Source organism: Camelus bactrianus, chromosome 31 (genome assembly GCF_048773025.1).
Source record: "Camelus bactrianus isolate YW-2024 breed Bactrian camel chromosome 31, ASM4877302v1, whole genome shotgun sequence".
Classification (NCBI taxonomy): domain Eukaryota; kingdom Metazoa; phylum Chordata; class Mammalia; order Artiodactyla; family Camelidae; genus Camelus; species Camelus bactrianus.
In genome coordinates, this window is record NC_133569.1 from 13,532,002 (window position 1) to 13,551,689 (window position 19,688).

The following is a 19,688-nucleotide window of genomic DNA, read 5'->3' on the forward strand; positions in this document are numbered from 1 at the left end:
TCTATTCATTGGATCATTGAATGAAATGTTTGCTTTTAAAAACATATTAACCAAGTCAGGAAAAATTGCATAAGGTAAGTTGTGTGAACATTCATGTTTTTGTATTTCTTGGGTTATATAAAAAAGAATGTGTGCTTCTATAATGTATTCATTTCCAAAAGAATGTAATATAATTTAATATTAAAAAGCTGTTCTCAGAAAGAGAGAATATGATGAAGAATAATTGTAATAATCTACAAACTCCCAGTTATTAAATATTTAGCTTTCTTTTGAATGTTATTTTTCTCATCAGGTTTTGATTGCTGTAGTAAGGGACTACTTACTGAAAAGCCGTGACTGATTTGCTTTTTTTTTTCTCTCCTTCAAAGAGACTCTATGCAAGTAGAAAATGAAACAAGTTTACTGGTGATTTTCTTTATTTATCTATTCTGTGTACTGTTCCAGAAAGGATATAACTTCTATTATTTATTTATTTCTATTTATTTTTTATGACTTCTATTATTGAGTAAGTTTGATTTTTAATACCAATTTAGTGAAAGAAAAAAAAGGCCAATCAAATCACATGCTATGTTGATACAACTATATGTTTGAGTTTTTTTAAACAATTCCACTTCTTCATGCTTTTTTTAGAGGTCATACTATTTGAAAACATGTTCTGACTTCGGTTTTTGCAGATTTTAAGCGGAACTGAATTCTGATTGCCTTAAAATTGTTTGGTTCAGCTCAGTAACACCTACTGAACATCGAATAGATACCAGATACTGTTCTGGATGTGGTCTTCAGAAACAGATCAGGGACCTCCAAGAATGTATTTTCATAAAATAATGTCACTTTAATTCACAAAATGATTGTCTCCTAGATTTAGCATGTAGGTGCTTCTCAGATGTATCCCCAGAGCAATACTTTGTATAGCTCTCTACACAACTGCTTTGTAGTAGCAGGTGTCACACTTACAAATAATTATTTGTTTGTAATGATTACACTTCTGTTAGAATACAAATTCCAGGAAGAGAAGTCTATCTTATGCATTATTACATCCCCAAATCTTAATAATAGTTGGCACTTAGAAGTATTTAATAAATTTTTATAGCATGAGGGACCTTCTAAAGTTACTTCTTCTGGCCACCAGTCAATGCATACCTCCTAAGGTATGGGGCATAGTCCAAAATTGCCTCTAACACCAGAAAATACCTTTGAAGTCATCTCTTCTATTTGCCTTTAAAATTCACGTAACTTTAATTCTCATCCATTACATGGTTTTATTAAGTGTGTGTTTTGTATTCCCAGGAAAAATGGATACACCAGGGGTGTGTAGCGTAGTTTTAAGGATGCAGCTATGTCTGTGAGTGTTTGAACAGAGTTCAAATTCTGTCTTGATTTTTAGCAAATATCTTAAACTTGAATTTGCATCTGAAAAGTGGGTTTAAGAATAATTACCTTGAAAGTTTTTGTTGTTTTTTAAGGAGCAAAATGCAAATGTGCTTAAAGTATTTGGCACACGTACTATATACACAAATATTCGCTCCCTTTTCCCCATTTACTGGAAGACTTCTAGTTTCCCTTCCAAGAACTCAGTTTATACCTGGTTCTTTTCATTAAGTATACATGGTCAAGAACTGTCAATTAAGAACTGAAAGTATTCTCAATTTTTGAGCCAGGTTTATGACTCTTCACCTAGGGGACAGAAAGAACTCTTACTGAGCAAAGTGAACACCCTATAGATGAAAATTTTCTAGTCAAAAATTTTAAACAACGTCCACAGAGAAAAATTGAGTTGAATTTTTATTACTACTTATCTAACACAAGTTTACTTGTCGTAGACAAGTAAGAATTTATAGAATCTGCTTTATTGCACTGCATAGAAACCAGAAATAGAGTTACGCTGTTAGAGTGCAGCTTGTGGGAAATTAGGTGCGGTGGTCTCCAAAATACATGAAGATTCTCACTGACGGTTGCAAGGAATCACAAAAGAGATCTTTGGTCCAAAGAAGACATCTCTGAAAGAAAGGAGAACATGAATTAAACTGAGCTGAAAGCTAAGATATATGTTAGTCTTTTCTGGGCTAACAATGTGCAGTGATTTCCAGGATTTCAGATATGACTATTCTTTTTAGGTGAATAAAGTACAAAGAGAATGAGTGAGAGGACTTGCCGCAGGAACAGCAAAGACCAAAAAGGTAATCAATTCTACTCTCCCCCCATTTGCCATTGACAACATTTATCTATAAAGTAAAGGAGAGATTGGGTGATTTAAACCGTACAATCATACCAAAAAAGTTCATTTCTCTGATATGGGTGGGGATGGGCCACGGAGTTTATAGGTAAGAAACTGAAGATTAAAAATTTCTTAGAAAGCCAATAAATAGATATCTAGGTTTTACAGGGAAAGGTGTAATGTTAAGGTACTCAACCCTTGTTGGAAAGATTACATAAGGTAATGACAAAAATGCATGGAATAATATAAAATTGTATGTATGTGAACGGTAGTATCGTGGTTACGGCTCATTAGAAATAAACAGCACTTCACGCACCACATGATGACTATAGATACTGCTTTTGTGTGATGTATTTGAAAGTTGCTAAGCGACTAAATCCTAAAAGTTATCAAAAGGAAAAAAATGTAACTATATGAGGTGATGGGTGTTAACTAAACTTACTATGGTCATCATTTCGCAGCACAGCTGGCCCTTGAACAATACAGCAGTAAGGGGCCCTGACCTGCTGTGCCGTCGAAAATCCATGCCTAACTTTATAGTCAGCCCTCCATATCCGTGGTCCAACAGCCGGGGATTCAACCAACCGCGGATGGTGCAGTACTGCGGTACATACTTAGTCAAAGAGATTTGTGTATAAGTGGGCCCACGCAGCTCAAACAGGTGTTGTTCAAGGGTCAGCGGTATAAGTATGTCAACTCATTGGTTTTTTAAAAAATATTTTTATTGAAGTATAGTCAGCTTACAATGTTGGGTCAATTTCTGGTGTACCGCACAATACTTTACTCATATAGGAACGTACGATATATTTGTTTCCATATTCTTTTCACCATAGGTTACTGTAAGATACTGAATATAGTTCCCTGTGCTGTACAGTATGAACTTGCTGTTTTATGTCAACTCGTGCTGCACACCTTAAACTTATACCATGCTGTATGTTAATTATATCTCAATACAACTGAAAAAAAATAGGATGGCAAATTAAAATTTGTGTTTACAGGCAAAAAACCTGAAATATATTCAGTTATAGGTTGCTACTGGGAAAACAGTGACCCAAAATCAAACTGAAATTACTTTTGTATAGCCATACTTCTAATCCATTAATGAATAATCATAAAATTATATTATAAAATAAATACATTTCAGTGAAGTAGTTTTAAGTCTTAGCATTACAAAAAAGCAAACATGATATTTTAACATAACATGACGTTTCATGTATGTAGTCTGGGGAAAAATTAAGTCACTTTATGGAATTGGTTAACTTAAGTTCACGATATCATCGTTTAACAGAGTGATTCTCAAATTTTATTATGTATCAGAATCACTCGGAGGGTTTAAGCCGTAATTGCGGTGCCTCCTCTCCTTTGGTTATGATCCCGCTTGGGTATGGGGCCCAAGGATAGGTTACGTTTCCCTAACAAGAACTCACGTAGTGCTGAAGCTGCTGTTCCAGGAACCAAACCTAAGAACTAACTGGCTTGGGTAGAAAAAAATATGTGGTTCAAATCAGAAGACCGGGTTCTAGTCCTGGTGCTGATATTAACTAGTTCTGTGGGATGGCGCTGGTCACTTCCTGTCTCTGAACCTTTCCTTGATAAGATGGTTATAGCTACCCTTTCTCTATCACAGATTTCTTAGGAAAATGAAAAAAATATGATGACGTATGTTGAAAGTAATTTGAAAAAAACTAATATTGGTATAAAATAGCCAAAATCATTACTATTTGAAAGATTCCTCAATAACCAGAGGAAGATTACCTTAAAGTCAAGAACTAAAAATATTTATTGATTTTTCACCTTTGTATTACACTTAAAATACATCTACTTTCCAAGTCAGTGGATAACGTCTACTTAGTTAATTTCTGGTTAACTCATACATAGAGTGAGAAAGTTTTTCTTTGACCATTACCAAACTTTTTCATCCAGTTAGTTATTTGATCTCCTCACTGGGATCTTTTATTTAAAGCCTTTTATTAGTTTTCAAATTGGGTTAAGATGTCAGCCTTGAAGGTGACTTCAGCTACCAGTTGTGGTTAAAAATCAAACAGGCAAGCAACTGATTGGACCGTTATTAATTTAATAGATTGGCATGGTATTATTTTCTGGATTTCATTTAGTTTTACTAAAATATGCCAAACTCTATTTCTTAAATGAAAACATTCAATTTGGTACACAGTTGTGATGATTCTAGAAAACAGCTGAGATTTGAGCAGGATCTTTACTAAAAAGAGTGATTAATTTCAGCAAAGTCATTTTGAAGGTGTCTTAAGAAAGAGTTGTTAAGCATACATTTCACAGCAGTATATTTTGTGATTGCGTTTCCTTACTTTGGGCAGCAGAGCAATTCGCTGAAGTTGCAGTAACAGATCATCTCACATCCCTTCCCATCCCAGAAGTGATCCTGGACGTTTACATCAACCTTTGTCAGGTCAGCGACTCCTTCTGGAAGATTGTGACAGTTGCGGTCTTTCAGTATCTTTCCGTAGCAAGAGAGGCGATTTGCAGGCATGGCTTGGACTCCTAGCAGCAAAGTTAGCCCGAAGGTGACAGCAAGTAATATAAATTTCATTTTGGCTTTTGGCCCTGAGATAGAAGAAAAACCAAAATGTGTCAGTGGTGTTTTTTTTTTTTTTTAAAGATGGAATTCATTTGAACATAAAGTTCTGCGGCGTTCTCAAAAATTCTTGGATAGAGTGGGAGTTTTTTCTACTCTCTTTGAATGTATTTTTTTCCAAGTATAGTTTTATGACCATCTGCAATAAAAATCACTTAGAATATTTGTTAAAAATGAAATGCCTGAGCTCCACAAAGAAGTATGGAATGAGAGTTATGTGGGGGAGGGGAGAAGGGAGATACTGTTTAGAGCCAGAATCTGCATTTTTAAGTGCACAAAGTCATTTATTTCATTTACGTTCAGTAGAGAAAAACTGCTTTTTCAGGCAGTAAAACTCAAGTAAATGTCTAGAACAGACAGCATCAGTGTGCAGTGGCTCTTGGACTTTGCATATCCTAACAATGTTGTCAGAGAACCCGGGTCCCACCCTGACAGAAGCAAAAAGCCCATTTATCCTGACACTGACAGATTATATTCCATAGATATATTTATAATTAAGTTTTTGAAACTTTCAGAATTATTTTGGGGACCCACCTTTTTGTTTTAAAACAGATTTCTAGTAGTTTGTGAGCTCTTATCCCAACGTGGATCACATCTTAGCCTCAGCTGGAAACAGAGGCTTGAATTCCCCCGGGAGACATTTCCCCTACCTTAATGGAGAATTCACTGCTGATCAAGTCAACGCGTTCCACGGGCACCATCCCAGCGTTTCCCGTACTGGGATATAGTTTTCTGCAGCTTCCACCCGCCAGTTCTACTTTGAACTGTTGGGAGTCGTACCAAGCAATGGTATCTAATTCCTATTTTAGGAGGTAACACTTCAAGGGTAGTACTTGCATACAACTATGGAATATTCATTATCTATTGAATCAGACTTCTCTGGCTTCTGTATTAAATGTGAAAAAAAAATGGAGGCTCTTGTATTAGAGGAAGACTAGCAAAATAGTGAAGGAACCAGAATCAGAGTCCACAGCCATTCAGATCCCATCTTGTGGGCAGGAGCCAAAGTACCTTTCCTACCTTTGGAGTATTAAAAAGCGGGGAAGACAGATATGCATATTGTACTATGAAAGAAAACAATATGGCTGAAAGGAAATTTTAGTATGACATTTTCAGTGATTAGATACCCCTAAAAGGTCAATTACTTTAAGTAAGATAATGTGGCTTTAAAAAGACTTAGTTATTTTAGAGCAGTTTTAGTTTACAATAAAATTGAAAAGAAGGTACAGATTTTGTATATATTCCCTGCCCTCACAGGTGGATAGTCTCCCCCATTATCAGCACCGCTCACCAGCGTGGTACCTTTTTTTAACCAAGGATGAACCTACATGGAACCTACATCATGATCACCCTAAATCCATAGTTTACCTTCAGTTTCATGCTTTGTGTTGTACATTCTACGGGTTGGACAAATGTGTAATGACTTACATGCATCATTATATTATAATTCAGAGTGTTTTCATTGCCTTAAAATTCCTCTGTGTCCTGCCTGTTTATCTCTCCCCACCAACCCCCACCCCTGAGGAACCACTGATCCTTTTTATAGTCTCTATAGTTTTGCGTTTTTCATAATATCCCATAGTTGGAATCGTACAGTAGGTAAGCTTTTCAGATTGGCTTCTTTTCAATATACATTTAAAGTTCCTCGATGTCTTTTCATGGCTTGACAGAGCTGCCTTTCTTTTCTAGCGCTAAATAATATTCCATTGTCAGGATGTACCACCATTTATTTATTTGTCTATTCACCTACTGAAGGACATCTTGGTTGCTTCCAAGTTTTGGTAATTATGGATAAAGCTGCTTTGAGCCTTTATCATATGCTTATCTTCATCTTTGTATCTTCTTTGGTGAACTTGTCTGTTCAAATCTTTTCCCATTTAAAAAAAATTGGGCTTGTGTTCCTAAGGGTTCTTTGTATATTCCAGACACAAGTTCTTTATTAGATGTTTGCTTCCCCAACATTTGCTGTTCATCTTTGACTTTCCTTTTCACTTTCTTAACAGTGGTTTTAAAAAAGCAAAAGTTCTTAAAATTGATGAAGTCCAGTTTCTCAATTTTTTTTGGTGGAATATACTTTTGGTGTCATATTTAAGAAATTATTGCCTTACCCAAGATCTCAAAGCATTTCTCCTATGTTTTCTTCTACAAGTTTTATAGTTTTAGGTTTCACATTTAGCTCCATGGTCCATATTAGTTTTTTGTTTGGTTTGGTTTGGTTTGGTTTTTGGGTGTTTTTTTTTTTTTTTCTTTTTGGATACAGTGCATAATATGGATTGAAATTCTTTTTTTGTTTGTTTGTTTTCCTTTGGTTGTCTAATAGTTTCAGCACTACATATTGAAAAGACTTGTTTCTCCACTGAATTGCCTTTGCATCTTTGTCAATTATCAGTTTTTAATATAGATGTGGGTGTATTTGTGGACTCTCTATGCTTTTTCATTGAAGTGTTTCTTTATCTTTATACCAATACTGCAGTTTTGATTACCATTGCTTTCTAATAATTCTTGGAATCAGGTAGAATTAGCCTGGAACCTTTGTTCTTCTTTTACAAAGTTATTTTGGCAATTCTAGGTTTTTCACATTTTATTATGAAATTTTATTATTTTATTTATTATTTATTATGAAATATTACTATTTAATTTTATTATTAATAGCTTGTCAATTTCTACAGAAAAAGCCTGCTGGAATTTTGAGATTACATTGAATCTATAGATAAATTTGGGGAGTGTTGGCATCTTAATAATACCGGATCTTCTGATCTAGTCTCTGAACATATTTTCCATACTTTTATTTTTACTTATTTGTGGGTTTATATTTCAAATGTGTTTCTTATAGGCAACCTAGAGGTTGGTCTTGCATTTTTATCCAAACTGTCTCTGCCTTTTAAGTGGAGTATTGAAACCATTTACATTTAATGTGATTATTGACATGGTTAGGTTTAAATAAATCATCTTACAATTTGTTTTCTACTTGGTTCATCTGTTTTTTGTTCCTTTTCCCCTCTTTTTATGTGCTCTTTTGGATTAATTGAATTTTTTTTATAATTTCACTTGACCTCCTTTGTTGGCTGGTAAGCTGTAATTCTTCATTTTGTTATTCTAATGGTTGATTTAGGGTTTATAGTATCTATTTTTATTGATCATTGTCTCCTTTCAAATGACGTTACGCTGCTTTACATTATAAAGGACTTTGCAATCTTATATTTCCATTTCTCTCCTCCCATCCTCTATGCTATTATTGGTATATATTTTACTTACGTATGTGCTATAAACCCCCGAATATATTATTTTTATTTTTGCTTAAACAATCAATTGTATTTTAGGGATTTAAAGAACAAGAAAAAAAAACTTACACATTTATCCACGAAGTCTTCATTTCTAGTGCTCGTCATTCCTTTGTGTAAATCCGTATTTGCATCTGGGCTCATTTCCCCTACACATGAAGGGTATCCTTTAATGTTCTTATACTGTAGGTTTTCTGGTGATGAATTCTTTCAGCTTTTATATATCTGAAAATATCTTTATTTCACCTTTGTTTTTGAACAAAGGTTATAGTATAATAGGTTACAGTATAATGGGTTGGCAGTTTTTTTCTTTTAGTGCCTTAAGGATATGTCTGTTTTAATGCCCTTTGCTAATTCCAACATCTGTATCAGTTCTGGTTTGGTTGCAATTGATTGATTATTCTAGTTATGAGTTCTGCTTTCCTGCTGCTTTGTGTGCTTGGTAATCCTTGATTGGATGACAGAAACCTTAAATTTCACCCTATGGGATGCTGAGTATTTTTCTAATTTTATAAATATTCTTGTGCTTTGTTTTGGGATGCAACTAAGTTACGTGGAAAGAGTTTGATCCTTGCAAGTCTTGCTCTTATGATTTGTTAGGTGGCTCCAGATCAGTTTTCATGTAGGGCTAATTACTCCTCACTACTGAGGCCATTCCTTCCTGAGCAGACTACCCAGTGTCCTGTGAATTATGAAGTTTTCAGTCTGTCTCTGTGAGCATTCCTGGCCTTTTGTGAGCACCTGACACTCGGTTCTCTAATCCTTTCAGATATTTCCCCTCTGACCTTCGGTAGTTTCCTCATTTGCATACACTAATCTGTCTTCTGCCAAATACTTGAGCAGGGCCCTCTGCAGGCTCCAAGGGTCTGTCTCTGTGTATCTCTCTTCTCTTGGGTAGTCCGCTCCGTGAGCGCCAGCTGCTTTGGCCTCTCTGCCTTCCAGCTCCATTTCTACAACTCAGGACTCTATCCGAGTTCCCTCTCTCAAGGGAGTAGACTGGGGGACGTCGTGGGGCTCACCAAATTTGTTTCCCATCTCCTAAGGAGCAGCGTCCTTGCTTGAAATCCAGTGTTTCAACAAAGAGTGTTTCATATATTTTGGCTGTTTCTTGTCACTGTTTCAAGGGTGTGGGCAGATCTGGTCCTTGCTGCTGCATCTGGGGCAGAAGTGACGCTTCCTGTGTCACTCTTACTACCTGTATCTTATTCTTGGAGGGATATGAAGGACAGCTGCCCAAATCTTACAGATTCTCAAGCCAAAATCTCAGAACTGTGTTTCTCCCTTCTTCTGCTCTCCTTCCCCAGGCTGAACTATGGTTCCCCTGATGCGCGTCTCTTGGATAGGGTGAGTTGCTCTTTGGTCCCGCAATACAACAGAGAAGACCCAGGGCAGTTGCACGGGCTGCCCTTCCTACTTCTGGAGTCGTGCTTATATATTTTGTCCTCAGTGAAGCGGACTGCTGAAACACCTCCTGGAGTCACCCCCTCATCTCCAGGCCCAGATCTTCACGTACTTCCTCGGGTGATCCCTCTGCCCACACCAAGACCAAACCAGCAAGGTTTTCAGGAGAAGAGCAGCCACTGCTGGGTGAGAAAGGGATGGAACAGCACTGACATGGGACTCACTGCCCCAGTGGTCCAGGAATTATGTGAGAGAGGAACAGGAGCAAGCTGGTTTCATTTAGCCCAAATGTTCTCTAGTGTCTCACTTGTGCCGGGCAGGGTCCTAAGTACCAGGAGTACCAAAGGAATTAAGGAAAATATCAGTAACTAAACCTGTCCTTCCCTGATAACTCTACTTTCTTTTCTTCGGGTGAAAGCTGAAGTCATTGCAACGACCTCCATGTGCGGCCTGGCTCCCTCCTCGTCACCTCCCTGAACTCACCTGCTCCTCCCCTCCTGTTCGTCTGCTCCAGCTGGTCCTCAGCAATGCCCGGTGCATGGGTGCACTCTTGCCTTCAAGGCTTTGCACTGGTTGTCTCCTCTGCTTGGGGACCTCTTCCCCCACCGAAATCTGCATAACTACACCCCCGCCCTCTTCAAGTCTTCGCTTACTTCGCTTCTTAGTAGAAGACCCACCCCACCATCCTATTTAAAATTCTGCCCCCCTCACACATTCTCGGTCTGCTATTCCTGCTCTACTTTCCCATGGCATTTATAAACCTTTAAATTATGATGAAAATATTCTTATTGTGCCTCCTCAACCTTGAACGTAAGCTCCAGGAAGGCAGGATGTTGTCTGACGTGAAGCCCCCGAAACAGCGCCTGGCACATTCGTGAAAGAAGGCCTATCACATATCCTCGTCTCCAGGTGCTGCAGTCAGGGCAGGAGGGGTTTCTCAGCCTGTAAACTCAGTGTCTGGTTGCAGAGAGCTGTTTGTGCCTGGAAGAGGTTAGGCAGCTGCCAAACCCTTAAATCTGCATACCGTTGTTTTAATTTAAATGTATTGTATTTAATCATTTCTAAATAATCTGACTTTAAAGTGTACTTCCCAAATTTCTGGTTTTTGTTTGCTTGCTTGCTTCTTATCAAAACTAACTTTTTTTTTTTTTTTTGCCAGCTAGCTCATACCTGACTTAAAACATATATTTCTATGTATGTGCACATTTATCAGAAGCCTCAACAACAAAAACCACACCTGGCTTCTCTCTAACCCCTCTCACCAGATTTCTATCAAAAGGTTGGGTGTCTGGGGAGGAGTGGAGGGTGAGGGCAGGGAAGTTGTCAACTCTTTTCATCTTTTTGCCTAATACGTTAGAATTTTTCCTTTTTTTTTTTTTAGGTCTTTCACATTTTTCGTATCTTTTACTGCTTTGATCTTCCTAGTTTTTTACTATGTAATCATGTTCTTATTTTTGGTAATCTAATTTAATGTTGTCTATTCCTTGTGGCTTTTGGATAAAGTCATGCATTTAGCCTATTTGGGCTCCTATTACCCTTTCTTATGTTTCCTGCATTTAAATGTGGTTTGTTCTTACATTCATTTCATGACCATTAACATTTTATGCTTTCTTTCCATTAGCTGGTTCTAATTAGAGCCATAAGCCTGGTTGGCTATTTTTTTAAGAAAAATACTTTTTCTAAGAAAAAAAGAAAAAAAAGTAATAGTCTAAAACATGGAAAATACAGAAAAGCACAGATAGAATAAAATTCAACTGGAGTTTCAACATAAAGAGAGCTGTTGTTAACACTTTGTGTGTTTCTTTGGGACATGCATTGGCGAGGGTGTTAAGGAGGAACTGAGGTGGCCAGGGACCCAGGGAAACTCTACGATTTATGTTCTGGGTGGGAGATAAGTTGGAGAAAGAGACTATAAACCAGGGGAGGGGTTGAGAAGGGAGAGCCGGATTGTAAGGTAACAAGCAAAGGGAGGAGGGGGCAGGGAGTGGAGTGTGGAGCAGCTCACGTCCAGGACGGGTATTAACGGAGGCTCAGCCCTCAGAGCGTCTCCACTGCTCTCTGCTGCGTGAATGCAGACGCGCTCAAAGCTCGTCGCCCGGCACCCTCTGGCCTCTTCTACAGGCTGATTGATTACATGTTTTGACATCGCCACTCAGACAACAGCGTTTCATGTTGTTAATGTATAAGGTCGCCAGCTAAAATGTGGGATGCCGAGTTAAATGTGCGTTTCAGATAAACCACAATTTTTCATATTAACCTGTTGCATATAAGTTACAGTTTCAACCTCTTGAGTGAATCTTGATAATCTATATTTTTTAGAAAAATTTTATAGATAATTTATAGAAAATAACTCATTATCAACCATTTAAAACCTATGGCAATAAAAGATGTAGAGCGTACTTCCTCAGAATAAAAGAGACGCCTGGCTTCCGCGCTGGGCTCTTGCAGTATGCCGCCCCCTGCAGAAACGCTCGTCGTGTGGCTGCTGCTTCTCGACGTCAAGTCTCGCTTTAAGTGTCATTTCTTTAAAGGCGTCCCTGGGCCCCCAACCTACAGTAGTTTCAGCCTGGCTCTTGCAAGATGTCTCTTCTTTTCCCTAATGACACTTCTCACAATCCAGGTGGTGCGTCTGTGCGTTCACTCGTTCTATGTCTGCCATTCCCATCCGACAGAAAGAGAGGTTCTGTTCGGTTCACCACCACATACCCCGTGGCTCCCACGGTGCTTGGCCCATACTTGTAGAGTTGTATGAATGAGTCTCTGAAAACCCCCCCTTTTTTTTTTCAACCCTGAGCAAGAGCCTAGATTGGTGTCATGTCATCAGAAAGAATGACGACTTCTCAGGGCTGATCCTAAAGCCACCTTCCACTTCCCTTCCATCCCATCATCCCGGCTGCTGAGCTGGCCAGACAGCTGGACCGCCATCCAGTCCTGGCCACACGCCTCTGCCTGGCTGTTTCCTCTCAGCTCTTCTATGTTAACTTCTGACCAAACAGTCCACCAAGGGCAAACCATAAACCCATCCCTTCCTAGCACCCTTCCCCAATCCAGCCGTCCCACTCTGAGCACTCCCTTGTTCTGTGTTCCCAAACCATATCTGTATAATCTGTGCTACAAGAACTGAGAATTTGACTAAACAGTGTCTTGTCATGGTCAGCCTTTGTCATAAGCCCATTCACCATATGGAGAATGTGGCTGCAGCTAGGCATGGGAAATTCACCAAAAGCCATTTGGCCACTTACAGAGCTGGTCATTCTGTGACTCTAAGGAAGATCTGAGAAGGTCATAAAGGGCTGGAGAGAACATGATAAGGAGTTTAGATTTTATTGAGTATATTGGGAAACCATTCAGTGGTTTTGGCAGAATAGTGACGTGACCTGATTTATGTCTCAAAAGAAAACAATCCTTGGCTACTCTATGAAGAAACGTGGTCATGGGACAAGCTTGGGAGCAGAAGAAAAGAGAATGTTGGTGATAGTTGATTGAAGCTATGAGGCAAGAGGGAAGGTATCAAGGATGCATCTTAGATTTTTTTGACCTGAGTGGTACTGACATTTATTGAGCTGAGGAAGAATTAGAAGGCATCGACTGTGGGGGAAATGTAAGAGTCAAGTTTTGGACAAGTTAACTTGAGGTGCCTGTCAATCATGAAGTGAAGATGTTGAGCAGGTAGTTGAATGTGAGTCGGGAGGTCAGGGTCGGAAATACAAATGTGAGTCTTCAGGGTGTTTATGGATAGTATTTGTCGCCATAGGGCTGCAGGGACTGGGAAGAGAAGGGGGGAGGGACCGAGGCCCCGTGAGCCCATGTGCGGGGATAGGAGAAGGAGATGCTAGCACTATGAAAGCAGGACTGTCACCTCACCTCCTCCTGCATCTTGGGGCGCCTGCTTCCATGCTAGGCTGGCGGCAGGTGTTCAAAACGCATTCGCTGAAAGAAGGAACAAATGCAGTGTGGGAGATGTGAGTGGGGAGGTTGCCCCGCCGGGGGCCCGTCTTGACTGTGTCCAGGCCAGAGCACAGAAGGGCATTTCTGTCCGCCTCAGTCACACACTGCCATGGAAAGTTCCACGCCTGGCAAGCACTCACTCACTGGCCGGCTTTTGGATTTTTTTTTTTAACACCTTATAAATTACAAGTCTGAACTGAAGTCTTCTTTCTTCCTTCATTTGAGTGCAGATAAATAGCTTTAACTGTTCTTTGGCAAGTGGGAAATTGTCTGTACCAGTATGTTCCTATGATACACTGGTCTGTTTTTTCATTAAAAGACACCAACCTTAATCCCCAGCAATCCATCCAGACCATATACGCTCAAGTGCCAACAGAAGTGAAATGACTTTGGCCAATTCGAAGCAAATGGCTCTTTTTTTTCCCCTCTTCCAGTTGAAGTACATGTACTAAAAATTCCTCCTGGAGTACACCCAAATTACAACAGAAAACAAAGCTAATAGCTGAACATCTGAAGGAATAACTATCTCTAAATAGTTACCCTTTGGTTTTTTTAGATTCAGCTTTGTGTAATTAACATTGTTCCCAGTGTTGTAAGTTACCATTCCTATCCCAGCAGCGGCACAGAAAGGTCAATGCGGAGAACAGAACTATGGGCAGAATGTTTCCAATTAAACAGTAAGTCATTGCCACCACCATGTAGGTTGGAAATTGAAAATTTTGGTTGTGTGAGGGTGTTTGGCACCAGAAAGCTTTTGAATGGTTGGAGTTAAGTGGAGACTTCAAAAGAAAATTATCTCATATTAAATGGCCAGCAATAAGAGAGCTGTGTCACGCGTGTTCAGACCTTGGTGGAGCAGTGCTCCTGCAGACAGCGGGCATCAGTGCTGGGAACTGGGGTTCAGAGCCGTGGGATGGAACAAAGCTGATGGGTTGGACAGAAAGGGCAGTAGTCCCTTTTCAGATTCCTTTCCTGACAGCAAGACAGAAGCAGAGGCTGCAAAAGCAAATGAAAATTCCAGCCCCAGAACTCAACATTTAAAATACCCGAATTAGAGTTGGAAGAGATTAAAATGGCCGTCCAGCCTGTGACGTTTCCCTTTCATCTTTCCTGGAGGCTGAAAGTCACTGTTAGTTTTTAAATTCTCTCTTTTTCTTATTAACTGTACCGGAAGAGGTTTGTGTTAGAATGAGTGAGTGCCGAAGGGAAACTCTTCTGAGCGTGGGTTAGAGGAACAGGGTGGTATGAGAAAACTCTAAAACAGACCCTGTCAGCCCAGACACCCAGGGGACCTTCACCAGCAGGAAAGCAGAGTCCACGTTCTCCCTGAGGGGGACCTGCCCTCGGGCATCTCAGAGGATGCCAGTGGGGTCCAGTCCTGCATCCTTCTCATCATTTTCCTGGCCACAGTAAACCAGTTTCACTGGATGAAAGGACCAGCTTTTGGGGAGAGCTCTTTGCAGCCTATGTAACCAAGCTAAGGAATTTCAAAGAGGAATTTTTAGAAGCCCCAAAGGGAAAAAGGGTTCCCTGTATGGTAGTGATACAGACACCGTGTTGTGTTCCACAGTGGGGACACCAAGGATGAATTCAATGAATTCCCTCTTTGTACCACATGTTTCATACCAGTTTCTTGTTAGGAATCAGGACTTTTAAAAGCAAAAACAAAACAAAACAAAAAATTCGCTTTCTTAGACATTGCCATTAACTTCAGGAAGACAGAGACCCAGCTGCTGCATTAAAAAGAAACGGAGAGGCGTCATCACCTCCACCGAGCCCCGACCAGACTCAGAGCGGACCTGGGCTTTAGTGAGGGGCAGCCGCGAGGGACTGCCTCTTTTTAAGCCTCTAGTTAAGTGCCTTTCTCTTGAGTGCACATCTTCTCTGCTCTTTTCGTCGGATTCTTTCCCTTTATCCTAGGAAGCATCAACTTTCTCAAAGTGCACATGTATCACCTCCTCACAGCCCCTCTCTGACTCTCTCTTCCGACCCAGCACATAAATACACTTCTGCTCTCATCGAGAGCAGGACTTTGCAGTAGAAGAAATGACATAAGATGACTTTTTAAGAAAAGAAGGTACCTACCCTTTTTCTTCTTCTTTCCTTTGGTCTTCTTGGCGGAGGAATGTTCTTAAATGCTCCAACTCAGTGGGTGAGTTTGGGCAAAAGGGGAAGAGAGGAGGTGCTGGAAGGAGGTAACAGAAGGACCTTTGTCTGCCTGGCCCCCTCCGGGGACTGACAGCCTCACCGCTGCACCGGGGAGGGGGGGCCACCGGGCAGCAAGGACTGCCTCCCTGGCTTCTTCCAGACCAGGCGGCAGTGAACCAGTAGCTCCTTCAGAGAAGGAAATAACTGGTCTGTGCAAGAACCCCAGGGAGGCAGACGCTGGGAGCAACAAAATGTAGAACCTCAGGGACTGAGAAAGAACAGAGAGATAATGATTTTTACCTTGAGGGAAATGTGTGTCCGAGAGACAGAGACAGACAGAGACAGAGACAAAGCGGAGGAGGCTCGGCCACTGAGATTCTGGAAGGCGTCCGGCAGAGCATCCCTGCCCCTTTCGTGCTTTCTTTGTGTGTGTTCTCACCAGGTGTTCCTCACCGTCCAGATCTCTTACTGTGACTGTCAGTAGAAGGTCTGTTCCCACTCACCAGGTCCTCACCCAGAGGCTCCTCTGTCACCAGAAAACAAAAAATGAAATGACGAAAAAAGAAATCTAGTCTGTGCCTCAGAAATCAAGCCAAGAAAGGAATTTCACTCTGTTTGGAGCAAACCGAGCTGGAAGCGTGGCACCTGCTCCTTGTCCTTTTGTCTGCGTTGTTTTCACTGCCTCATGAGAGACGGTGGTGGAGCAGGGCGACCTGGATGGAGAACGGGGAGCGGCATCAGCAAGGGTCCTGGTTGGATTAACAGGGGCGGGAGGGTGGAGGGGAGGAGGTCACTTTGGGGATCACGGCAGCGTGGCCGGAACTGGGGGTGGGAGGGGGCACAATAGGAGGACCGGGAAGGAAGGGCGCGGGGATAAAGTCCCTCCCTCTCTGATGACGATTTTGGATTTTATCCTGAAGTGGACAGAAAGGTGATGAAGAGAGGATGAACCTGCCGACCGCAGCCTGAAAGGCGGACGATGTCGGGGCAGAGGGGGCTGGAGGCGGGGAGAGGGATCCCCTGCAGGAGAAGAGGGCCAGCAAGCAGAACTGCAGTGAGCTTCTGTAAAACTGCAATTCGATGTCCATGTTCCGTGTACGAGATGCTGAGAGGAGGGGAGGCTTTATTAGCTTCTCAAAGGTTTGGACTCTCGGGTGGTTGACGCTGTTCCTCACCTCGGACGAAAAACAGCGAGGAAGGACGGCTCGGGCTGGGCAGGAGCGCGGAGCTGGGGGTGAGCTGGCTCGTGGATGTTGAGTGGAAGGCGCCCCGGGGTAACTGGGATGTCAGCAGACTGTTGGTTAAATGCACCTGGAGCTCAGGAAAGAAGCACGGGCTGGAGCATTAGGGTTTATCCACGAATCCACAAAATGTCAACTAAGTGACTGACGGAGTTTCTCACAAAAGGAGAGCGGAAGCCATGGCTGTCCCACCGCAAAGTGGCGGAGCCCTGACTGTGTGCCACGCAGCCACGCGTCTGAGCTCATTTACTCTCCCTCCTGGGCCTCTTGTTGGCCCCATTTTGTAAACGAGGACCCATCGGAGACGTGGGGCGGCCTGCCCAGGGTCCCACACCCAGGAGACCCTGCAGTGAGGTTCTGGCCCTAGTGCCGCTCAGACGGGTTCCCGAGCGAGAAGAGAGCCGGGCTGAGATCAGGACCTCGGGGACCGCCGGCCCTCCAGGGACGACTAGAGAAAGAGAACAGCAGAAGAGCGAGCAGAGCTGTCCCGGGAGTCAAGGGAAGCGCATTTCAGGGAGGAGGGAGGGGAGCGGAAGGCCCTGCGGACGGTTTCAGGGAAACCGTACCCACACCCCCGGGATGGAGGAGCGCGCGGCAAACTGAAGACCCACGAATCCCGGCGCGGTCCGCCGCCCCGAGAGCGGGGGTCTCTGGTCTGCCCTTTACTGCGGCCGCAGCCCGTGGCGGGGGTCCAGGAAGAGACGGGAGGCGTGTGTGCACCTGCCCGCACGCTTCCTTGGCGTGCGTAGCCCTAAGTGTCCTGTGCGGGTTACTAAGTGGAGGCGGTGCCACGGAGAGGGGTAATTTATGAGTATGAGGAACACGTAGGAATGTGTGAGTGCGAGGGAGAGGGGAACCGTCCAGGCCCCGGGCCTCCGGGGGCTCCTTTACGCCGCGCTGACCCGGCCCTCAGGGCGGGGGCCCGCACGCGGCCTCCCGCCGGCGGGTTCTCCCTTGTCCTCTTACTTCCCTGTGCGTCTCATTGTTTTATTTCCTTCATTGCATTGCCCATGTTGTGTCCCTGTGTTTAATCTGTAGCTGTTCAGAATAGTTGGTTCATTTTTTATATCCAGCAATTTCCACATCCCTGCTCCGGGGGTAACGGCCCAACACCCCCTCATCCCGTTCCCAGTCGCCCCGGAAAGACCGCCCCGCAGCCGCACACCCGCATCCCGGCGTCCTCGCCCCTTGCGGCGTCTCAGGCACTGACGCGTCACCAGCTGGACTCCCCAGCATTTCGAGGGGGCACCGCTGAACACTGTTGATTTAGACACGTCCGCAGCTGTTCGTCCGGGGGTCCACCGCCCAGGGTTGCCCGTTTGAGAAGCAGCTGAGTTGCCAGCCACGACCTGCAATTGGAGAGGCTGTCCTGGAGGCTTGTAACTTGGGGTTCGCAGTTTACGAAACCTGAAACCAGCCTTTGTTTTCTTGTATGTGGGGGCCTTCTGATGGTCTCTTACTCAGACCTCTTGCTGAGCCCTGGCTTACGATGCTCTGGAGAAATGTGTCTCCAGAAAACCTCTGGAGCCTCCCAGAGTCAACCTCTCCTGTGAGGTGGGTGAGGCCATTCAAATGTACTGTCCAGACTTCCAGGTAGCTATGCGATACTCACTATATGTGTGTGTCTGTGTGTCTTACATAGGTATATAAGGTCCAGTCAGGTTTATGACAAATAGAAAGTGCCCACAAATTAATGACAGAGCCATTTCATGATACAGAACTTAAGCAGTTCTGTTAAAAGCATTGGTATTAAATTTGAAAAGCGAGCTGATTAGTATTTCCTAAAAAACAAACAATAACAACAACACATCCTTCCAGTTGGTCAGAGGAAGGCCCAGGAGACGTCTTAGGTGTAAACAAATTTAGACGTTGGACCTCTTAAGCTTGTGGGAAGAAATGGGAACACATAAGCCCTGCTCTGGCCCCTCACCTGGGAGCTCCCGCCTGCGCCCTGATTTACAGCCTCCCGCTTCTCGGTCCCGTAACTGACTCCTTTTCTCTCGTTTCCTTCAGGCTTAAATCCTTCTGGAGCCACCGAGGGCGGAGAGAAGCCGCAGCTGGTTTCAACCTTCACAAGTTCCTCCCAGGAGAGAAGTCGGACCTGTTTTATGTGAGTGTCCTTGACAAAAGGAGTTCCAAAATAATCCAGGTCCCCGAAAACTAATTCACAGTGTGTCTGCTGAAATAATAGTGAGCCACAGACAACATTACCTTTTAAAATTTCTTTAGCGTCTTTCATCAGTTAAAATGAAACCATTCACCTGGTCTATTTTGGAACTCAGTAAGAGTATTCTTTTTGATTAGAACTAAAGTTTCTCTAAAGATTTCCTCTGGACTTGCGACATTTGTGCTGAGGGGTAACTTTTCAGTCGGGGGAACTGAGGCTCCAGAAGTTTGAGCAGGAAGGCCAGGATCACACAGCTGGTGAGCAGTGGAGCTGACACTGGAGAGACCACATGAGTCCGCTGTTGGCCTGGTGCGTCAGCGAGCAGCAGAGGGAGTCGGGGGGAGGCCGGGGTAGGGTGGGGGGGCACACTGCTCACGGAGCCGCAGCCCACAGCCTGCATGTAAGCGAAACGCTTCCCCTCTGGGACTCAGGGCCTCCCTGGTGCACCCCCTCAGTCTACGGTCTGTTAATACCTGGCCGGAGACCAGTCTCCCGGGGACACGTATAACCTCGAATCGGCTAACTGGAGTTTCCTGCAAAGTCAGATAGGAGAAACTGCCAAAATGCCCATCCCTGGGAGAGAGCTGCTAAGTGATTCTAATTCCAGGAGTCAACGATAGTGCCAGACGCTCAGCGCGTATCTGTTACATGAATGAATGAGTTAACACACAAATGA

The 19,688-nt window shown here is 42.9% G+C and overlaps 1 protein-coding gene and 1 long non-coding RNA gene across 5 annotated transcripts in view; one reads left to right on the forward strand and one right to left on the reverse strand.

Annotated features, from left to right (window-relative positions):
• Positions 1 to 399: 399 nt before the first annotated feature.
• On the reverse strand, positions 400 to 15,914 carry SCRG1 (stimulator of chondrogenesis 1). The gene is made up of 3 exons (XM_045508894.2): positions 15,542 to 15,914; positions 4,540 to 4,795; positions 400 to 1,997 (listed from the first exon to the last, which is right to left on the reverse strand). The coding sequence occupies exons 2-3, from the start codon at positions 4,779 to 4,781 to the stop codon at positions 1,943 to 1,945; spliced, it is 297 nt and encodes a 98-aa protein (XP_045364850.1). The 5' UTR covers positions 4,782 to 4,795; positions 15,542 to 15,914; the 3' UTR covers positions 400 to 1,942.
• LOC123613736 (uncharacterized) overlaps positions 2,006 to 19,688 on the forward strand; it is a 30,333-nt gene continuing 12,650 nt past the window's right edge. For 2 of the 4 annotated variants that reach the window (XR_012503432.1, XR_012503435.1), the window contains exons 1-3: positions 2,006 to 2,177; positions 4,549 to 4,640; positions 18,859 to 18,955. This is a non-coding gene — a long non-coding RNA (uncharacterized LOC123613736). The remainder of the gene's footprint in view (positions 2,178 to 4,548; positions 4,641 to 18,858; positions 18,956 to 19,688) is intronic. The other 2 variants (XR_012503434.1, XR_012503433.1) reach the window with 2 other exon arrangements.